Source organism: Pan troglodytes, chromosome 8, assembly GCF_028858775.2.
Source record: "Pan troglodytes isolate AG18354 chromosome 8, NHGRI_mPanTro3-v2.0_pri, whole genome shotgun sequence".
Taxonomy (NCBI): Eukaryota; Metazoa; Chordata; class Mammalia; order Primates; family Hominidae; genus Pan; species Pan troglodytes.
Genome location: NC_072406.2, coordinates 42,507,875 through 42,528,583, shown reverse-complemented (window position 1 = coordinate 42,528,583; position 20,709 = coordinate 42,507,875). Strand labels below are relative to the sequence as shown.

At 45.0% G+C, this 20,709-nt stretch overlaps 2 protein-coding genes across 36 annotated transcripts in view; one reads left to right on the top strand and one right to left on the bottom strand.

The window, feature by feature from the left end:
* Window positions 1–20,709, bottom strand: part of LOC735719 (uncharacterized) — a 131,089-nt gene that overhangs the window by 13,838 nt on the left and 96,542 nt on the right. The window lies entirely within an intron of this gene.
* Window positions 1–20,709, top strand: part of SVIL (supervillin) — a 277,505-nt gene that overhangs the window by 207,238 nt on the left and 49,558 nt on the right. For 21 of the 34 annotated variants that reach the window (XM_063780606.1, XM_063780603.1, XM_063780596.1 and 18 more), the window contains 6 exons: window positions 2,098–2,341; window positions 2,786–3,362; window positions 4,178–4,403; window positions 13,913–14,039; window positions 18,384–18,431; window positions 18,959–19,036. In XM_063780606.1, the coding sequence (XP_063636676.1) occupies window positions 2,098–2,341; window positions 2,786–3,362; window positions 4,178–4,403; window positions 13,913–14,039; window positions 18,384–18,431; window positions 18,959–19,036 (1,300 nt within the window). The remainder of the gene's footprint in view (window positions 1–2,097; window positions 2,342–2,785; window positions 3,363–4,177; window positions 4,404–13,912; window positions 14,040–18,383; window positions 18,432–18,958; window positions 19,037–20,709) is intronic. The other 13 variants (XM_063780610.1, XM_063780600.1, XM_063780612.1 and 10 more) reach the window with 2 other exon arrangements.

Sequence of the window (20,709 nt, the reverse complement as noted above, 5' to 3'; positions counted from 1 at the left end):
GCGCAAGGTGCTGATAACCACATGCTGGCGTGCGTGGGAAAACATTTTGTCTCTCTGCATATGTTATGTGTTAGAACTAGGATCACACTAACTCACGTATCCAGTTTCTTTGTTTGTTTTTCATAATAGTGGTCATCCCTCAAAAATTTTGTTCTTCATCTAAATACTGTTATAGCACTTAATAAAGATTAATAGAAAAATGGGACATTGGCTAGGCGCGGTGGCTCATGCCTGTAATCCCAGCACTTTGAGAGGCCAAGGCAGGTGGATCACGAGGTCAGGAGATTGAGACCGTCCTGGCCAACATGGTGAAACCCTGTCTCTACTAAAAATACAAAAATTAGCTGGGCATGGTGGCATGTGCCAGTAATCCTAGCTACTTGGGAGACTGAGGCAGGAGAATCGCTTGAACCTGGGAGGCAGAGGTTGCAGTGAGCCGAGATCGCGCCACTGCACTCCAGCCTGGTGACAGAGCAAGACTCTGTCTCAAAAAAAAAAAAAAAAAAAGAGAAAAAAAGAAAGAAAAAAAAAAGAAAAATGAGACATTAACCTGAATGTTGAAATGCTGATAAGACCCAGTCTTTTTCAAACACCTGTAGACACAAATACAGACTGAAAACAATCCTCCCTCTTTCCAATTTATAGAGTCAATGCCATTATATTTTGGGACTGGGAAAATAACAATTTGTAGTGTCTAAACGTAGATGTTTTACTGTCGTGTTTCAGATTGTGGTGCTTTAAAATTATGTCCTTACATCAGGTCATATCCCTTCATTTTACTGTTATATGAGCCAAACCGCAAAAGCTAAAAATAATGGCAGTGCCGGGATAAAGCTGGTACACCCACAGCAGGGCCCTCCCGGAGAAGTGGGTTTCCCTGCCCTCCTGGTTACTGCACGAGGTCCACGGAGGACTCTGAGGCTCAGGTGGCTTTTTTGTCACTGGCCTCATTATACACCTGGAATATGGAAGCTGGCTACTCTTTAGCCTGGGACAGCCTGTGCATTGGGGATTCACTAGAATCAAGGCAGAATATCTCCTTTACTAGATCTGACAATTGGATCGGTCAGGGACAGAAGATATAGTGCATTAAAAACCCCTAGAGATTCATATTGACCGTGAAGACTTCAGGCTTTCCTTCTCTTCTAGCTGGAAGTTGGAGGGAGCTATTTATTTATTTACTGATTTATGTATTCATTCATTTATTTTTGAGACAGAGTCTTGCTCTGTCGCCCAGGCTTGATCACTGCACACTGCAGCCTCAACCTCACAGGCTCAAGCGATCCTCCCACCTCAGCCTCCTGAGTAGCTGGGATCACAGGTGCACACCACCAAGCCTGGCTAATTTTTATATTTTTTGTAGAGATGGGGTTTCACGATGTTGCCCAGGCTAGTCTCCAACTCCTAAATTCAAGTGATCCTCTTGCCTTGGCCTTCCATAGATATGAGCCACCGGACCTGGCCAGTTGGAGGGATTTATAATCACCTAAAATTTTCTTTACTCCTCTGTTTACTGGAAATTGCAGATTTAAGTACCTTTTAGAAAACTGGTAGGAACCTATGAGAGTAAATGCTAAGCTGAAGCAGTGACTCTTTAAAAATTAAGTCATTTGTCTTTAGCAAGTGAAAATCAAGACCTTCTGTTATTATGTTGTTGACAGAGGACTATATCGTTTCCTAATTATTTAAAATGAAAGACCACCTTCTGAACCATATCTTTAGATGAAGTCTAAATACACCGTAGATAATACTTTGTGACTCCCTTTCATTCTACTTATTACGATACTAACAATGCCGCCTCTCTGTCTAAGATAAGGTATAGCCAAGCTGACTTCAATGTCTTAAACAGGAAATTCGTTTTGTAGAAATAATTCGGAGCTCAAAGTCTGCTCTTTGTAGAAGTGATGATGCTACGTGTCCTGTGCCGACTCTGCTTGTTGAGTAGCTGAACAGCTGCCTGCCTCTGTCCTAGACGTGCTTAGGGAAAAAGAAGCCCTTTGCAAAATGATGTGACACTTGGCAGAAAGTTAACGTAGAAACTTAGCGGTGTGCTTTTGTTTGTTGGTATATGTGTTGCTGACATTTTATTTTCTTCAGATTGCAGGCCTCTGCTCACCAAAAGGCCTTAGCCAAGGACCAGACAAATGAGGGCAAAGAGCTTGCTGAGCAAGGAGAACCTGATTCCTCCACTCTAAGCTTGGCCGAAAAGTTGGCCTTGTTTAACAAATTGTCCCAGCCAGTCTCAAAAGCGATTTCTACCCGGAACAGAATAGACACGAGACAGAGGAGAATGAACGCTCGCTATCAAACTCAGCCAGTCACGCTGGGAGAGGTGGAGCAGGTGGGTGTGCTATAGTCCGATTGCAGTTTGTGTGTGTGTCTTCTTAAATTATCGCACTGCAGTATTCCTCTGAGGTCAATGATGTAATTAAGGTGCTCTACCAGGAAACTGCTACCTGTAGGTGATTTGGTAATAGCTTTCTTCCTAAAAATGAGAATTCTACCAAGTATGTTGCTCTTTTTTTGTTTTCATACCTTGCTTGCTGAAATATCTAGAATGAGTCCATTTTGGAGAGAAAAAAATAGTATGCCCAACTGTGTTTCACCCAGAGGATTTTGTTTAATGAGACGTATTATATAACTATGTCCAGGAATGGTTTTCCACTAAGAGAAAGAGTGAAACTGCATCAAATCGAATATTTCAGCTTCTGTCAATTCATAAACCAGGATTTATATAGATGATATTTTTCAAGCAGCTTTTTAATTTTTAACTGTGTCCTTCCAGGTGCAGAGTGGAAAGCTCATTCCTTTCTCACCTGCCGTGAACACATCAGTGTCTACCGTAGCATCCACGGTTGCTCCAATGTATGCCGGAGATCTTCGCACAAAGCCACCTCTTGACCACAATGCAAGTGCCACTGACTATAAGTTTTCTTCTTCAATAGAAAATTCGGACTCTCCAGTTAGAAGCATTCTGAAATCGCAAGCTTGGCAGCCTTTGGTAGAGGGTAGCGAGAACAAGGGAATGTTGAGAGAATATGGAGAGACAGAAAGCAAGAGAGCTTTGACAGGTCGAGACAGTGGGATGGAGAAGTATGGGTCCTTTGAGGAAGCAGAAGCGTCCTACCCCATCCTGAACAGAGCCAGGGAAGGAGACAGCCATAAGGAATCTAAATATGCTCTTCCCAGAAGAGGAAGCCTGGAACGGGCGAACCCTCCCATCACCCACCTCGGGGATGAACCGAAGGAATTTTCCATGGCTAAAATGAATGCACAAGGAAACTTGGACTTGAGGGACAGGCTGCCCTTTGAAGAGAAGGTGGAGGTGGAGAATGTTATGAAAAGGAAGTTTTCACTAAGAGGTAAGTGACCAGTGCCCCTAAAGCTTTAGAAAGCCACTGGGTTTTAGTTTCTGCTTGATTTGTCCTGTGTCTATGATGGCTTTTCACAAAGTTCTATAGGCAGTTTACAGCTAGTGTTGGTTAAAAGTTCAGCGGGAATCCTATTCTTCCCTGGATCTGACTAGAGGATACATCAAGTTTTCAGCAATAAAACTACTGGAAGAGCTTTCACGCATCTTCATGGAGTTTCTGTTGACTTTGGTCACTCACACAATGGCCTTCTGAGCTGCTTAGTTCTGGTGGCCCCTTTTAGAAATTGATGACCCCAAAGGTCCAGGCTGGGTAAGCACAAGGAATTAAGGAAAGACTTGACCCCAGTCTCTGAATCGCTAGAGTGCTTCTTCCTGCATGCCTGTTTTGCAGGCTAGCAAGCCACACTGCGTGGGCCCTTCATCCTCTTTCTACGTTGGTATGAAACAGTACAGTGTAAGTTATAATAGGGGTTTGCGTTTGTGAGTATAGCACATTTGAATGTTAAAGTATTGTTTTGGAGAATAGAACCATTCTGGAGTAAATAGTTAAAGCTGACTTCCTGTGTCTCGCATACAGGAGAGAAACCAATTGCCACGAAGCATTTTGCTGTGTGGGTAACCCTCCGGGAAGTTTGGTTTTCTCACAGAGTGTAGCGTGCTGCAGATTTGCATAAATCCCAGTGGATTGGGTCACCCGCCGTGTGCCCACGGATTGAACCCTGAGAGCTGCACTGTTGAGGGCGAATCGCTGGAAGAATGTTTGCCTGAGGAGTTCAGTGCTGATGTTGCTCTTTTCCTTCCCAGCGGCAGAGTTCGGGGAGCCCACTTCCGAGCAGACGGGGACAGCTGCTGGGAAAACTATTGCTCAAACCGCAGCCCCCGTGTCCTGGAAGCCCCAGGATTCTTCGGAACAGCCACAGGAGAAGCTCTGCAAGAATCCATGTGCGATGTTTGCTGCTGGAGAGATCAAAACGCCGACAGGGGAGGGCCTTCTTGACTCACCCAGCAAAACCATGTCTATTAAAGAAAGGTAATGAGATTCGGTGAGCGAAAAGTAATTCTCTCGGGGAGGAGCTTACAGCTTGCTTTTAGAAAACAATCTCGGTGATGGGCAAAGAGATGAAATCATACATTCAGCTTCTAACAGGACTGTGCTGTTGTCCTGGAGTAATTCTAGGAAGCTGAGGTGTTTGAGAGTGAACTGCCTTTGCTCGTGAGCCTGGTTTGGTAATGAGCCTGGTTTGGACAGGGCTGGTTCCAGACTCAGATGAGAAAACAAACAGAAACAGACTTCTGTTTTATTTATTTGCTTCCACTGTCCCAGTGTCTTTTATAATATTAAATTATTGGACTATCTAATGACAGGAGCTGAGATCTTGGCTCTTCCCCTTTTAGATACACAGGGTTCATACTGAATGCACAAACCACTTGTGACTTTGTGTAAAATATGTGTAGAGGGAGTGAAGATAAATTTACATAGAGGGCATATATCTTTGGACTTAGAATCCAAGTTTTGTTTCTTTTACAGATTGTAAAATGGATGACTTTTCTGAACTGCATTTAGAAATTGTATGTCAGGTAATAGCTTGAAAGATTGCATTTCAGCATCAAATAACACAGTAGCCTAATTTCTTTCAAAAGAATGACGTAGGGTGCAGAGGAATATATTTAAATGAGACAGATACAGAGAACTGGAAGTAAATTACCTTGGGGATGTGTTTTCCTTGTTAACCCTTAACCACAGATGAATTAAGCAGCAAAAGATGCAATAGTGGGAATAAATTCAGGGTTTGATAGCAGAGTAGGGTGACTAAATAAAAACGTATTGTACTGAGGTGATAGACATTCTAAATAGAGACTTGATCACTATGCATTTTATATGTGTAACAAAATTTCTCATGCACCACATAAATTTGTACAAAAAAAGGAGAAAGTATTCAGTAGCAAAAAAACATGATGGAATAGTTGATAGGAAAACTGGGTGAAGAAAAGTCTTGTCAACTCCATATTAGGAGAACCATTTCCATCGCCTGTTCCCGCAGTTCTGCCAACCTCCACCCTTCCTCAGCACCTCCCACCACACGAAGTCTGCAGGCTGTGTTAGGCACTGACCACTCTTATTTTTCTAGATACATTTCAAACTGCCTAAGACTATACTAAACCACAATGAAAAGTCTTCTTTCTTTCTTTTCCTTCTTTCCTTTTTTTTTTTTTTTTCTTTTTGAGACTAAGTCTTGCTTTGTCACCCAGGCTGGAGTGCAATGGGGTGATCTTGGCTCACTGCAACCTCTGCCTCCCGGGTTCAAGCGATTCTCCTGCCTCAGCCTCCCAAGTGGCTGGGACTACAGACGCACACCACCACACCCAGCTAATTTTTTGTATTTTTAGTAGAGTTGGGGCTTCACCGTGTTAGCTAGGATGATCTCGATCTCCTGACCTCCTGATCCGCCTGCCTCGGCCTCCCAAAGTGCTGGGATTACAGGCGTGAGCCACCGTGCCTGGCCCCTTCTTTGTTTTTTTTTTTTAGAGGAATGGTCTTCCTCTGTTGCCCAGACTAGAGTGCAATGGTGCTGTCACAGCTTCACTGCAGCCTCGAACTCCTGGACACAAGTGTTCCTCCTGCCTCAGCCTCCCCAGTAGCTGGGACTGCAGACACGTACCACCATGCCTGGCTAATTTTTTCAAAAAGATTTTTTGTAGAGTTGGGAGGTCTCACCATGTTGCCCAGGCTGGTCTCGAACTCCTGGCCTCAAACAGTCCTCCCACCTCAGCCTTCCAAAGTGCGGGGATTACAGACATGCACCACCACGCCTGGCCCTTCTTTCTAGTTTTAAGCCAAGCTTCTTGAACATTATTTGTAAAATAATAGATGCTATCTTTTTCAACTGACAAATTAATCAGATTGTTAAATCTGACTTACTTTCTCCTTTACTTACTTAAAATTCGTGATAAGTTAGACCTGGCAGTCTGAGGGGCATAGGGAAGGGGCAGAGGGGACAGTGCAATGAGGAGAGGGATGTCTTCAATCGGGGAAGCAGTTGGGCCTATTGAGGCTTGAAGTTCTCTTCCACGAAAATGGGGCTCAAAGAGAGTTTCATCCCAGAAACCCAAATATTGACAACTGGTTAGGTGAGGAAGAAGAGAAATCATTTAAGGAAATTAACAATAAATATCACTTATACACAAGTTCTGATGTTTTACACATGAGAAAATATCCCTGGGGTATTCCCCAGTGGGAAATACTAATATTATGCCCCCTTCTTTCAAAGGCTTTTAAAGGAGCCTTCCCATCTTTGGGAATATTCTGTCCATCTGGACTTAGGACTTTTGATGAAGAAGTCCTGTGTCTATCCACTAAGCAATAATTCCTGATTTACTTACCTGTTTTTTGGTAAATTTTAGTTGATCTGTATTTTTCTGAAAGCTTTAATCCTACTGTAAAATTCTCATTTTTAAAAGTGAGATACTGGAAAGACGTAGCTTCTTAGCTTGGGCTTTGTGGACATGTAAGGCGTTCAAGGATGGCTGTAAAGTTTCTGTGAACAGCCCGGAAGTGTATTCAGAATTGAATGCGTGAGCACACACACCTGCTGGCTAACAGAAGCCATAACTTATCATGGTCTCCAAGAGATCCCTGAGCCCAGTCTGTTCAGAATCATGATAGAAAGGAATGCTTGATTGATATTCAGCTATTCAGTTTGTTAAAATACATTTACGAAAGGACAAGGGACACTTTATTTAGCAGCTATGCTTGTAATAAATTACACTAATGCAAAATATATTGCCAGTGATCTTTTCCCCCTTACCTTAACAGTACTTTTATTTGTACTTTGCTGAAAGTGACTAAATTACATATATTTACAATTCATCCATGATAGCTTTTCCGTGAGACTTTAATCCCTCCCTTTTGTGAAAATGAAATAATGAAGCTTAAGCTATTTAAAATAAGAATGTTATTCCTCCATTTATTTGGGCTTTACTTTTCCTTCTTGAGAAAGAAATATATAAAATCATAGGACTTCCAAACTTTATTCTAACCACCTCTGACTGCCTCATTTTACCAAAGGAGGGATTCGGCTCCGGTAGCCTCCAGAGCCACGTAGTGAATAGAGCTGACCCGGGGGCCACGTCTCCAACTCTCCCCTGGTCCATGGCGAGACCGCAGTGTGCTCAGATTAGTGTTAGAGCAGCCAACCCCATGTGCTCTAACCAGGAGAATACGGTGAGAGGACAGAAATTCCAGCTAGACAGCAGTGTTAGAAAGACACACCCTCTTTCTTCATGAATTTTCTCAGTTCACATGCTCTTAACAGGGCTTATTTCAAATTACACATCCACGTTCACATTTCAGAGTCTCAGAAATAGAGTCTGGAATTTGCAGATTTCCTTCATCGTTTTTTATAAATGCCTGTCCCCACTAAGGAGGGCAGGTCTGTCTTCTTCAGCCTTGTTGCATCAGTCTCTCCCCTGTCCAGGGCCTGACTATATTAAGTTCTCAATGCTCAGTGCTACCCAGCGTCACAGACTGCCTTCCACATTTTGTACATGATCTCTCATTTAATTTTTGTCTGTTTGTTTGTTTTTTGAGATGGAGTCTCGCTCTGTCACCCAGGCTGGAGTGCAGAGGCACGATCGCGGCTCACTACAACCTCCGCCTCTCAGGTTCAAGCGATTCTCCTGCCTCACCCTCCTGAGTAGCTGGGATCACAGGAGCCCACCACCATAACCAGCTAATTTTTGCATTTTTAGTAGAGGCAGGGCTTCACCATGTTGGCTACGCTGGTGTCGAATGCCTGACCTCAGGTGATCTGCCTGCCTCAGCCTCCCAAAGTGTTGGGATTACAGGCGTGAGCCACTGCGCCCGGCTTTCATTTAATATTGAAGACAGCCTCCAGAAGAAAGCAATATTATCCCCATTTGTAGACAAAAAGCATAGAAACTAAGAAATTATAGGAAAACCTCCATACACTCCTTTTTTAGAATATGTTTGATGCTCAAGGAAACATATTAAAAAGTTATTTTTATATTTATTTATTTATTTGTTTATTTTCTGAGACAAGAGTCTCACTCTGTAGCCCAGGCTGGAGTGCAGTGACACGATCTTGGCTCACTGAAGCCTCCCCCTCCTGGGTTCAAGCGATTCTCCTGCCTCAGCCTCCCAAGTAGCTGGAATTACAAGCACTTACTACCATGCCTGGCTAATTTTTGTATTTTTAGTAGAGACAAGGTTTCACCATATTGGCCAGGCTGGTCTCAAACTCCTGACCTCCAGTGATCCACCCGTCTAGGCCTCCCAACGTGCTGGGATTGCAGACGTGATCACCACACCCAGCCTTAAAAAAATTTTTTTTCATCTTTTCTGACATTGTGAATGTCAAATTTGAACCATAACCAGCAAAAAACTTAGGATGCAATCGACTTTTCCCACCGGATTAGTAAAATTGCTATTTTCTGACTGTCCAAATGATATGTGTTTAAATTATCCCTGTTTGGGAACTTCTTTGAGAAACATTGCGAATTAAATAATTCTTATGTTATTTAGGGATAAAACCTTTGCTATTGCTTAAAGAGTATGTTAGGCCTTTAGAAATCTTATTTCCACAATGTCAGAAACAGTGGCATCTGAGCTTTCTTATTTGGGGAAAAAGACTATTGAAAAGAAAAAAAGAGCCATCCTTTCACTTTGGCAAATTGGTGGCGTGTAAGGACTTAGTGGAACTCCCTGAACTGTTGCAGAATCCACCTCACGCCTCTATGGTGTTCTGCCCTAGAGGGGCCAGCTGGAGGCTCCTGTGTTTCCCGCCTGCCGGCCCCCGCCCCAACCATCCACCCTTCGGTATCCCTGTCTCCACAAACTCCAGGTTCTTACCCTGTAGCTGGGAGATTTCAGCCACTAGAGGGCCCCAGATTTATGTAGGAATAAGAATAGAGCGGCAGTTCCCCTTTACTCCCTCCTTTTCTTTTTCTTTTTCTTTTTTTTCTTTTATTTTTCTAGACAGGGTCTTGGCACTGTTGTCCAGGCTGGAGTGCAGTGGTGCGATCATAGCTCACTGCAGCCTCCACCTCCTGGGACTCAAATGATCCTCCCACTTCAGCCTCCCAAGTAGCTGGGACTGCAGGCACACACCACCATGCTCAGCTGGCTTTTTATTTTTTATTTTTATTTTTTTGTAGAGACGGGGTCTTGCTCTGTGGCCCAGGCTGGTCTCCCACCTCCTGGCCTCAAGCAATCCTCCCACCTCAGCCTTCCAAAGTGCTGGGATTACAGGTGTGAGCCACCACGCCTGGCCCTCCTTTTCCAAAGTGTGATTTGTCTCTCATTTAAAAGACACTTTAGTTCATTCACTTCTCCAACTTGTGAACCAGCCAAAACCAAGATCTAATATAAGTACTTAAGTGTGCTGTTCATCCCTATCTGAGATCTATGGGGTGCCTGTAATTCTCTAAAATGAAGGGAAAATTCTGAAAAAGAAAGAGAGAAAACACATCTTATTTAATATTAGGGGCACATGGTTGTCGTGTCTCCTGTTTGACCCAGCCCTGACTGCTCTGAGCCTGATGTCCTTGTTCTCAACAAGCAGGGTTCTCAGGCCAGCATTCCCTGCTGGAACAGTGTGGGCTATGGAAGAGGAGGCACCGTTTCCCCGGGTGTCCTGGCAGGCACCTGTCACGGTGGCCCTGGGCCAGGCGTTGGGTGAGCGGGCCAGTGTCGTGCCTCTCCCTGGGTTCACACAGCCCAGGCCTAGCCACTGCCCAGGCTCCCAGCATCACAGTCCTGCAAACAGCACTTCGGCTTGGCAGTTGTTAGAAGCGCTGACGTTGTTTGAATTGCACCGGCAGGAATTTATGTCCTGCATAGGCCCAGACATCGGCTCCTCGACCCTCTCAGAGCCTGGCGGTCTGCGGTGAGCCGGAGGGCTGTGAGCTCACAGGAGGAAGGAACACATTTGGGAAGATCTCCCTCCCTCCTCAGCATGGTGGACACCAATGAGGAAATCTAAAGGGACAGGAAGAACACACTCAAGTTTTAGTGCGTGTTATTTTCGAGTTATTTATCATGTGCTCCGTAGGCTGGAGCCGAGGGCTGGCTCCAAGTGCCAGGTGGGCTCCTTGGAAGCACAGTTTCTTCCAGATTATTCTGGTTACTCTGTAGTCTTCGGAAGTCCCCAATGGTAACCCTGCCAGCACATGTAGAAGCAAAATTTCAGGGTTTTGGAATGGAGGAATTCTTTGGAGGCCATCCCATGGTGGGAAAAACCTTATAAGAAAGCCAGAATGCTATGCCATTCCTAAAACGGTGTGGCAAAAATGTGTCCGGTCAGCTAATGTTCTACCGCAGTGAAACAAGCTACGCACAGGCAGGCGAGGGCTGCAGTCACGTCTCTCTGCCCACTAACATCCAGTGTGACCTCAGTCAATGGAATTCTTGACCCGGATGTACCCACGTTCCTTGTCTGTCAGAATGGGAATAACAATTCCCAGTGTCTTAGGGGTCGCCGTGCAGATCAGCAGAGTATAAGATGGACAAGGCGGTGATCTCAGATGCCACAGCTTGTGTTTTTCTAAGTCAGTTTTAGATGCCACAAAGCAACCACCAGGGAAATCGTCCGATGACATAGGTGCTGGTGTCCTTGCCCCAGACTTTTGGGAGCTTCTTTTTGAGAAGGTCTTCAAAGACCGGAGCTCATGACTTTTAATGAACTCAACTCAGGAAGATGAATTTGATCTTTTAAAAATTCATCATTTGAATCCAATCTGATTAACAAGATGGATGGTCAAGAGGAGTAGCTGCTGGCCTGGGTCAAAGGTGAAGTGAGAGAAGCTGGTTCTGAGGCCAGTTTACAGGGAGAATATCAGTGAGATGAGTGCTTGGTTCCACAAGATCATGAACTGGAAGGACTTCTCATTTGGGTATTAAAGTGCTGGCATGCTTACTTTTTGAAAGTCTCATTTATTGATGCTTTGAAAGCTCAAATACAGCATGCAAATATGAATTTCTTTTAATGATTTCATTTTGTGAGATTATTTTATTAGGATAAAACTGACTCATTCAAAATAATTGGAGAAAAGATGAATCATAGTCATTATATAGTATGAAATGGTGCGGATTAAAACTCTTGAAGGAATTTTGACTTCGTGTCCAAGCCCATGAACTAGCTCTTGTAGCATGCAGGGTGTTGTTAAACATTCGAGAATTACAGGAGTTAGGACTAAATGAGACCTTGACCCAAAGGGATCTGCATGAGATTGACAAGGCAGCCTTACCCCAGTTCTAGAGATTGAGCACTTGAGATCTTATCTGCTGCCACTTAGCAGAAAGAGGAAAACAGAAATGAAGGGGGGAGAAGGAAGAGATTGAGGAAGGGGACAGGTCCAGAGTTCGAAGCTCCTGCCTCCTTTGGGGGATTCCTTTCTTCACGGCTTACTTCCCATTATTTGACTGAGTGAATAGACAAATACAAGGTGTGATTATGTACACATACATAGATGTCGCTGGATTCTTGTTTAAGTACTACAAAATTTGTTTTCTTATTAGCATAACAAAACTTTTATCATAGAATATATCTCATCCCATCTCCAAAACAAATATTTAATGGGAATCGGGAAGCTTGGAAGAAGGACCCTTAGAGATCATCTGACCAGTTCCTGATGCGACAGATATAGGAGGGAGAACCGAGATATCCAAAGGGAGTAGCCAAATTGGAACCAAAGCTGATGTTCTGCTTAAAAATACACTGTTGTCTAGGTGCGGTGTCTCATGCCTGTAATCCCAGCACTTTGGGAGGCTGAGGCAGGGGATCGCTTGAGGCCAGGAGTTCAAAACTGGCCTGGGCAACATAGCAAGCACCTGTCTCTACCAAATAAAAATTTTAAAAATTAGCCTAGTGTAGTGGTGCACAACTGTAGTCCTAGCTACTCTGGAGGCTGACATGGAAGAATTGCTTGAGCCCGGGAGTTCAAAACCAGCCTAAGCAGCATAGCAAGACCTTGTCTCTACAAAATAAAAATTTTAAAAATTAACCAGGCGCAGTGATGCACACCTGTCATCCTAGCTACTCTGGAGGCCGAGGCAGGATTGTCGCTTGAGCCCAGGAATTCGAGGCTGCAGTGAACCGTGATTGTGCCGCTGCACTCCAGACCTGGTGACAAAGGAAGACCTTGTCTCTAAAACAAATTTATAACAATAAAAAATATTTATGGATTTAATATTTATGGATAAAAATATTTATGGATTTAATATTTATGGATAAAAATATTTATACCATTTGTGGATTATGCATTAGTGATATCAATAAGACCTGGCCCATCAGGTCCAGCACAGAGGGAAAAGGATCTAATTATTTGGCTTTTCCCTACTCTTTAAATTGTTTGAGCATCGGCTCAAATGAGTTTAGTGATCACCACCTTTTTTTTTTTTTTTACCTTTTGTCTTTCCCATGTTTGTTTGTCCAGCGTAAATACCTAAGATTTCTTCATTCATGCAATACAGTTAGCTGAAATAGCCTCAAGTTTGTGAAAAATAACCTTTCAGGATTCCAGTATTCAAGCACTGCCTATCAAGTCACATCATCATTGAGCTAAAGTAGGTTAGTTAACAATATCAGTTAATTAGATTCTTTTTTTGTGTATATCCTTCCCCTGAGGAAAGTTGAAGTGATAATTTTAAAAAATGGGTTTATAGAAAATAGTTTCTGTCTAAAGAAGATGGATAAGAATGATCAAATTCATTTGTAGGAAAAGAATAGGGCTTAGAACACCTGAGGAGAAACAGTCATAAACATCAAATTTTACCTCTAATTGAAAGGGATGATATTAAGAGACTGTAAGTGCTTCATGGCTTTATGTTTTTGTTTGTTTGTTTTTTGAGACAGAGTCTCACTGTGTCACCCAGGCTGGAGTGCAGTGGCACAATCTCGGCTCACTGCAACCTCCGCCTCCCAGGTTCAAACGATTCTTGTGCCTCAGCCTCCCACTGGCTAATTTTTGTATTTTTAGTAGAGATGGGGTTTCACCGTATTGGCCAGGCTGGTCTCGAACTCCTGACCTCGTGATCCACCCGCCTCAGCCTCCCAAAGTGCTAGGATTACAGGCGGAAGCCACCGTGCCTGGCCAGCTTTATGTTTTTAAGCCCATGTCTGCATCATTTTCTGTAACACAGCTTTAGTCCTTTAATGTTATTTCACAAATGACCAGAAGGCGTCGCTAAAAGACATTTTTCTCTGGGGACGGTTCTCTTGCTTTCAGCCCAAGGCCAAGGAACAGACATCCTTGGCTGGAATGATGGTGCATCTTTTATCTAGCAAGTCAGATTTCAGCTCTGTGTTTCAATCAACTGTAAAATCTTCGGGCCATCTTAGAAAAGGGACTTTATTATTTTTCCAGACATGCTGTCTTCCGAATAAATGAAATTCAAAATGTTAAAACGAGGTGGCTGTGGTCATGTCTTGGCCCAAGCCGCCTCTCTTACCTAGATTATGGTTCCATCACAAGGAAGAGTTTGGTGCTGAACTCTTTGTGGCGGGCATGTTTTCCTCCTAGATTGGCACTGTTGAAGAAAAGCGGGGAGGAAGATTGGAGAAACAGACTCAGCAGGAGGCAGGAGGGCGGCAAGGCGCCGGCCAGCAGCCTGCACACCCAGGAAGCAGGGCGGTCCCTCATCAAGAAGGTAACATTCCCCATGTTAGGAAAAGCCTTCAGACTAACATCACTCTTGGAAGTGCATCAAAAAGACAAGCGTGTGCCACCTAATTCCTACTCTGTGAAGCATTTGTGCGTTTTTGCCCTTAGGGTACACACTGAGAACCTGTCACAGAGCAGCTAAAATTGGGCAGAAGGCTGTGCCTGGAGATGTTTTAAAACTGGGATCAGCAACACACACACACTATGTCAGCAAGCAAGTGCCTGAATTTTAAAGTGTGGACTTTTTCTTCAGTTTAAAAACCTTCTTAAATGAAGTCTGGCTTTCGTGTGTTATTAAAGCCTTTATAATGAAAAAAATTGAATTCACCACTAATATCTTTAAGTTCCATGTAAAATACGGACTTGTGTTTCCTATGCAGAGATTTTAAACCTAAGTATAAAAAATAAGGACATAATTGTGGTTTATGAGTATTTAGTTCATCATTTAAGCGTGTTTCATGAGTAGCTATGCCTTTTATTGAGAATGTACAGTAATGTATAAGTTGAAACAAAATTAGGTAATGCATGGTGATCAATACTAGCAAGCATTTCATATGCGAAAGTATTGATGAATTGTTAAATCACAGATGTGATGATGACCAGCTTTTGACAAGGTAGTGCACACTTTTGAAACTGATGGTGACTTACTTGCTGGCTGGCCCTACAATTGCAAATGCACCTTCTGGCTGGAGGCAAAATGATGCACCGGTGACACACTCCCTGGTCACTTTCTAGGATCAGAAGTCTTCAAGTAGAAAAGAAAAAGAATGCTTTCAACCCGATGATCCCCAGGCCCCTTCTAGCTCTAAAATAAGTTAAGCATCTGTGGAAGGGAGATGATGAGCGTGACTTTCATGCATTAAGAAACGTACATAAAAATGAGATGTGCACATAGAAGTGTGAGTCAGGAGTTCTGACACTATTTCCTTGATACTTCTGTGTCTTCTTAGGTTTCACTGGAATGGCAATTTGAATTCTCTTCTTTGAGACATACATGGTGTTAAAGATGATTTAACTAAAGACATTTAAGCCTTGGCCATTTGTAAAATTCTCAAATATAACTAGATATTTAGAAAGTATATGCATGTGCATATTTTTCACACACCGTGTGAAATTCAGATTTCAAAAATGTGATCCTGAAGTGAAAATCCATCTGTCAAATAATGTATCCCTGCTACCCGCAAACTTTATTTAAAAGAATCTTGAAATCATTGCTTCAAAAATGACTTTAACACATTCCTCATTAGCAAACCTGCCAACTACTATGTCCTGGCACCAAGCAGCGCCTGGCCCCTTGTCCATCATTTTGGAAGGTGCAGAGACTCCCCAGCCCATCAGGAACTGGGAGTCCCAGAGAGCCAGTGGAAATTTAAATGAAGCCAAAAAGCACGAAGCAAGAGAGGTTCCTGGTGAATAGTGAAATGGGTGCACTGCCCCCTTAGAAGAATGGAGGATCACCTTAGGTGTGGAAGCCAGAAGGCTTTGAGTGGAGGATGAGATCCGAACCACCTGAACGCTGGCTAAGGTTTTTAGAAGGCAAGAGAGGCTAGTTGACTGCAGTTGCCCTTGGGGTCGAAAACCCAGTGACCTGAAGCCCCGGGGCTTCCAAGCAGGCTGGGGCTGGAATGGGAAATGCTGCCTCTGGGCGCGTGGAGGCTGCTGTTTCTGCAGACAGTGAACTCTCCCACTCTTCTCAGTGGCCTGCTTCCCTTTGGCTGGAGACAATAAGCTCTTTGAAGTTAAAATAAGCGGATCTATTGGCCTTTGTAGCCCACATTGGGCAATCTCAGGTTCTGTTGAGGTCAGGTGTTTCTCAGACGGCCTCTGACAACCCCTGGGTTCGTTCCTTCCCGAGGGCTGGCACTGTTTTCAGTCACCCGCTGGCTGTGCTCAGATGTGGTGGGTGAGGCACCTTAAACCTGGTCTGTCTTAAGGGATTCCCCCAGTAGCTGAGGAGGCTTGACATGCCCACTGCTTGCGGGGTGTCTGAATGCTGCCTTGGAGAAGGACAGACAGTCATGACACATGGGGCCTGAACAGGGGCGCTTGCTGCACGGAGTAGCTCTAGCCTTGCTGACGGAGAGGTACCCAGGGGGGCAGGTGCCAGAACCTTCCATCTTTAGCACCAAGGGCAGAAAGGAGCCGGCCTTATGGTCAGCTCATCACGCCCTTCACGGTTCCTACGTTCCTTTTGTGTGCTGAGAGGCTGCTACCGTGAGTGTGCAGTCTGTGGAAATGTGGAAGAGGCAGGAAAGAGAGGGGACTCTAGAAGTTCCTTCCATTGCTCCTGTGAAAACACGTGCAACATGGAAGTCAGCACCGTCCTGTAAAAATAGAATGTGTGCCACACAGGTCATCTTGAAATTTTCTTGGAGTCACATTAAAAAAATATGATAAAGGATGTCTTGAAAAATCTGTAACTGTTTTGTTTCTGTCAATGGATTGGTCTCAAAAGAAAACATATTTGAGGGGCTCCAGCCAGCATCTCATTTTAGGTCTTTTATCATGTTAAGATTTACTTTGGAGCCAAGCTCAATGGCCGTGCCTGTAGTCCCAACACTGGGAGGCCAAGACAAGAGGATTACTTGAGCCCAGGAGTTTTAGACCAGCCTGGGCAACGTGATAAAACCCCCTGTTTACAAAAATTAACTGGGTGTGGTAGCGCACGACTGTGATCCCAGCTACTTGGGAGGCTGATGCAGGAGGATCGCTTGAGCTCGGGAAGTTGAGGCTGCAATGAGCAGTATTTGTGCCACTGCACTCCAGCTCGGGTGACAAAGCAAGACCCTGTCTCAAACAAAAACAAAAAGATTTTGGGCCTGTGAATAGATATTAAGCTGGAGTTTTCATTCCTTTTTTTTTTTTTGAGACAAAGTTTCATTCTCGTTGCCCAGGCTGGAGTGCAATGGCACAATCTCGGCTCACCGCAACCTCCGCCTCCTGGGTTCAAGTGATTCTCCTGCCTCAGCCTCCCGAGTAGCTGCGATTACAGGCATGTGCCACCATGCCCAGCTAATTTTTTGTATTTTTAGTAGAGACGGGGTTTCTCCACGTAGGTCAGGCTGGTCTCAAACTCCCGACCTCAGGTGATCCACCTGCCTCGGCCTCCCAAAGTGCTGGAATTACAGGCGTGAGCCACCATGCCCAGCCTGGAGTTTTCATTTCTATACTAAAAGATCAAGCACATCTCAGGGAATAGGAAACCAGCAGTTCCTTCTTTCCCCATTTTACACACCCTCCCCCCAAAATGAGGATTGATGATCAAGAGCTTAAGAGCACTAATTGTTTACCTAGCTAGTTCTGTCATTTCCTGTGAAAAACTGTTTGGGTATTCTCTCTCTCTCTCTCTCTCTCTCTCTCTCTCTCTCTCTCTCTCTCTCCCCCCCTCTCCCCTTCCTTCTCCCTTTCTCTCTCCCCCTCTTTCTCTTTCTTTCTCTTCCTTGCTGCTGCCCTTCTTATCTTTCACCTGTTCTTGGTATAGTCTAGGCCAGGCTAACCTGACTTAAACATGTGTGAGTCTCGTAGCATATATACTTGGTCTAAAGATGGTAAAGCTGTCTGTTTTGTGGATTTGGTCTGGTCTGCACGGTGTGGTTTATGTGCACTTGAGCATGGCTTGTGTACACTTTCCTCCAGAGTAACTCATTCCACCAGAGAGAAATCAAACGAAGCAAAGTCTCAAAGAAGTGGTTTGGCAGCAGTCTCTGTTGCAACTAACTTTCAGTTATGTATTTATTTTCACCAAATAGTTATTTTCAATTCCATCCCTATTTCGGTTTATTCGACGTTAAGGCACACACGGTGGCTCCCACGTCTTTTGTGAAGATGGTCATCCAGCGAATCAGACATTTTCCAAGAAGTGAAAACCCTTTATAGACTTGGCCATTAAAACCCTGTGTCTGTTTCTGAGTTCCAGAGGGAACTGGATATCCCACTGTGCTTCAGCAGCTGGGAGGTCAGTGTATCCAGCTCAGATCTATGACAGCCCCAGAACAAGTGCCCGAAATTTCAAGAAAGGTGAATCTGGCACATTTATATTCTCAGTGTCTGCTGCCTTTGAAATTCCAGATCATAGTTCAGGAGAATGAAGTCACTTTAAAGTGCGAGGATGGGAGGGAGAGAAAGGCTGAGGGAGCGCTCTCTAAACTCCAGATGATCATTCTGCGGTCAGGGAATGAGGTGGCCTGAGGTTCACATCACCCTATTGTGTGAGCACCTGCATGCTGCTGTTTGAACCCAGGCACGAAATACTTGAAGGTGATTGCGATGCCCTGACCAGGCTCTTCTCTTCCAATACTCTGCCATGTTCCCTGTTTGTTTTAACCTGTAGGAAGAAGGAGGAGTTGCGGATGATAGTGCCATTTCTAATCTGCTTTGGGTAAGCCTGACTCTAACACAGGTGTCCTCTCGATGGTGGCCAGAATTACACTTCGCGTGGGTAATTCTGATCCTGGGTGGTTCCTTCGTGCACCCTCCCTGGTACTTTTCTTATCTCCAGACCAGACACAGCCTTTGTCTGGAGTGGAGAGCTGAGCCCGTGCCCTTAAACTATTTTTTTTAATCATGTAATGAAAATACTTTAAAGAAGATGATATTTTCTGTTTAATGTTAAAACTGTCAATGAAAGTCATGGTTCCTCTCTCTGTAGCTGACAATCTTCTATAAATTAACTCATTTAATTACTGCACAAAGCTGACTCAGGTATATTTACCGCGCTTGTGTGGATTTACTTTAGCATTAGCATTCAAGAGAGGACTCTTGAAAAGAGAACTGAAATTGCAATGAGTAAATTAACATTCTGTTAGAAAAATCATTGTTTTGTCTCTCCTTCCCCCATGTCCCTGCCCGGCCCCGTTCTGATAAATCTTCTCTTTTCACCTTAAACCCTCTTGCTTTGCTCTGTAGGAACCCGTATATGCTTCTACTTATTCTCCTGCTATTCCTGCTGCCCATAAATACCTGTCTTTTGTGTCGATTAATCAGGTGAGGAAAAGCCACTCATCTTAAGCCTCACTGCAATTTCTGAGCAATAGGAAAAGAACTGCTGTTTTAATTTTGGGAAATAACTTATTTGGTGCATTTCACTTTGAAAGAGAGGTGTGTGTGTGTGTGTGTGTGTGTGTGGCAGTACAATTTGTGTGTCCATGAGACTGTGTGTGTATGAGTGTGTTTCTGAGTGTGTATCTATGAGAGTGTGTCTATGTGTGTGTGTGTCTATGAGAGTGTGTGTGTGTGTCTTTAAGTGTGTGTATATGTGTGTTTAATTGGTTCTTCATATATTTAGGGTCAGTCACACACACACTGATCCTTGGCTCAGATTTTCAGGTGGACTTGATGGCATTAATTCACCTCGTAGTCATGAAACTGGTTTAAGAGGAGTGTCCCCTTTCAGCCTCCAAGCTTGGATCCTGAGTCAGGAGCCCAGGAGATGCGTCCGTGTTCTTCGCTCCAGCTCAGTGAGGATGTTGTCCTGCTCAGTTCATAGAGGAGGAGGATATGGTGGAGGCGGTTTGGGGTGTGGAGGGACAGGGAGGAAGACTCAGCGAGGGGAGGCCCCTCCAGTGACCCTATTAAAGAACCAGGAGGAGCTGGTTCCAATGGCCCTATTAAAGCAAGAGACCATGAACCCCCTCACCCTTCCCTCCATCCTCACTGTAGCCTCTCTGAACCCCACCCCAGAGAGCAGACCCCAGCCTGGGCTGAGCCACTGTGTGGGTGAATAACATGAAAAATAGGAATGGCTGGTTTTTTTTATTTCACCGTGGAATGTCCTTGGTGTCAAAACAACTCTGCAAAGTGGCGCCATCCACTTTTCCATGAATGCCAGGCTCCCATCTCCTCCCTGCCGGGCTTTGCCCCATCACTTCCCTCCTAGGGCCTCTGTCCCTTCCCTCCTAGGGCCTCTGTCCCCTCCCTCTAGGGCCTCTGTCCCCTCCTTCGTAGAGTCTCTGTCCCCTCCCTCTTAGGCCCTCTGTCCCCTCCCTCGTAGGGCCTCTGTCCCCTCTGTCTTAGGCCCTCTGTCCCCTCCCTCTTAGGCCCTCTGTCCCCTCCCTTGTAGGGCCTCTGTCCCCTCTGTCTTAGGCCCTCTGTCCCCTCCCTCTTAGGCCCTCTGTCTCCTCCCTCATAGGGTCTCTGTCCCCTCCCTCTAGGGTCTCTGTCCCCTCCCTCGTAGGGCCTCTGTCCCCTCTGTCTTAGGCCCTCTGTCCCCTCCCTCTTAGGCCCTCTGTCTCCTCCCTCTTAGGCCCTCTGTCCCCTCCCTCTTAGGGTCTCTGTCCCCTCCCTCTTAGGCCCTCTGTCTCCTCCCTCATAGGCCCTCTGTCCCCTCCCTCTTAGGCCCTCTGTCCCCTCCCTCTTAGGGTCTCTGTCCCCTCCCTCTTAGGCCCTCTGTCTCCTCCCTCATAGGGCCTCTGTCCCCTCCCTCATAGGGTCTCTGCCCCGTCCCTCATAGGTCCTCTGTCCCCTCCCTCATAGGGCCTCTATCCCCTCCCTCTTAGGCCTTCTGTCCCCTCCCTCGTAGGCCCTCTGTCCCCTCCCTCTTAGGCCCTCTGTCTCCTCCCTCATAGGGCCTCTGTCCCCTCCCTCTAGGGCCTCTGTCCCCTCCCTCTAGGGCCTCTGTCTCCTACCTCTAGGGCCTCGTCTCCCCAGCAGGACTGGGG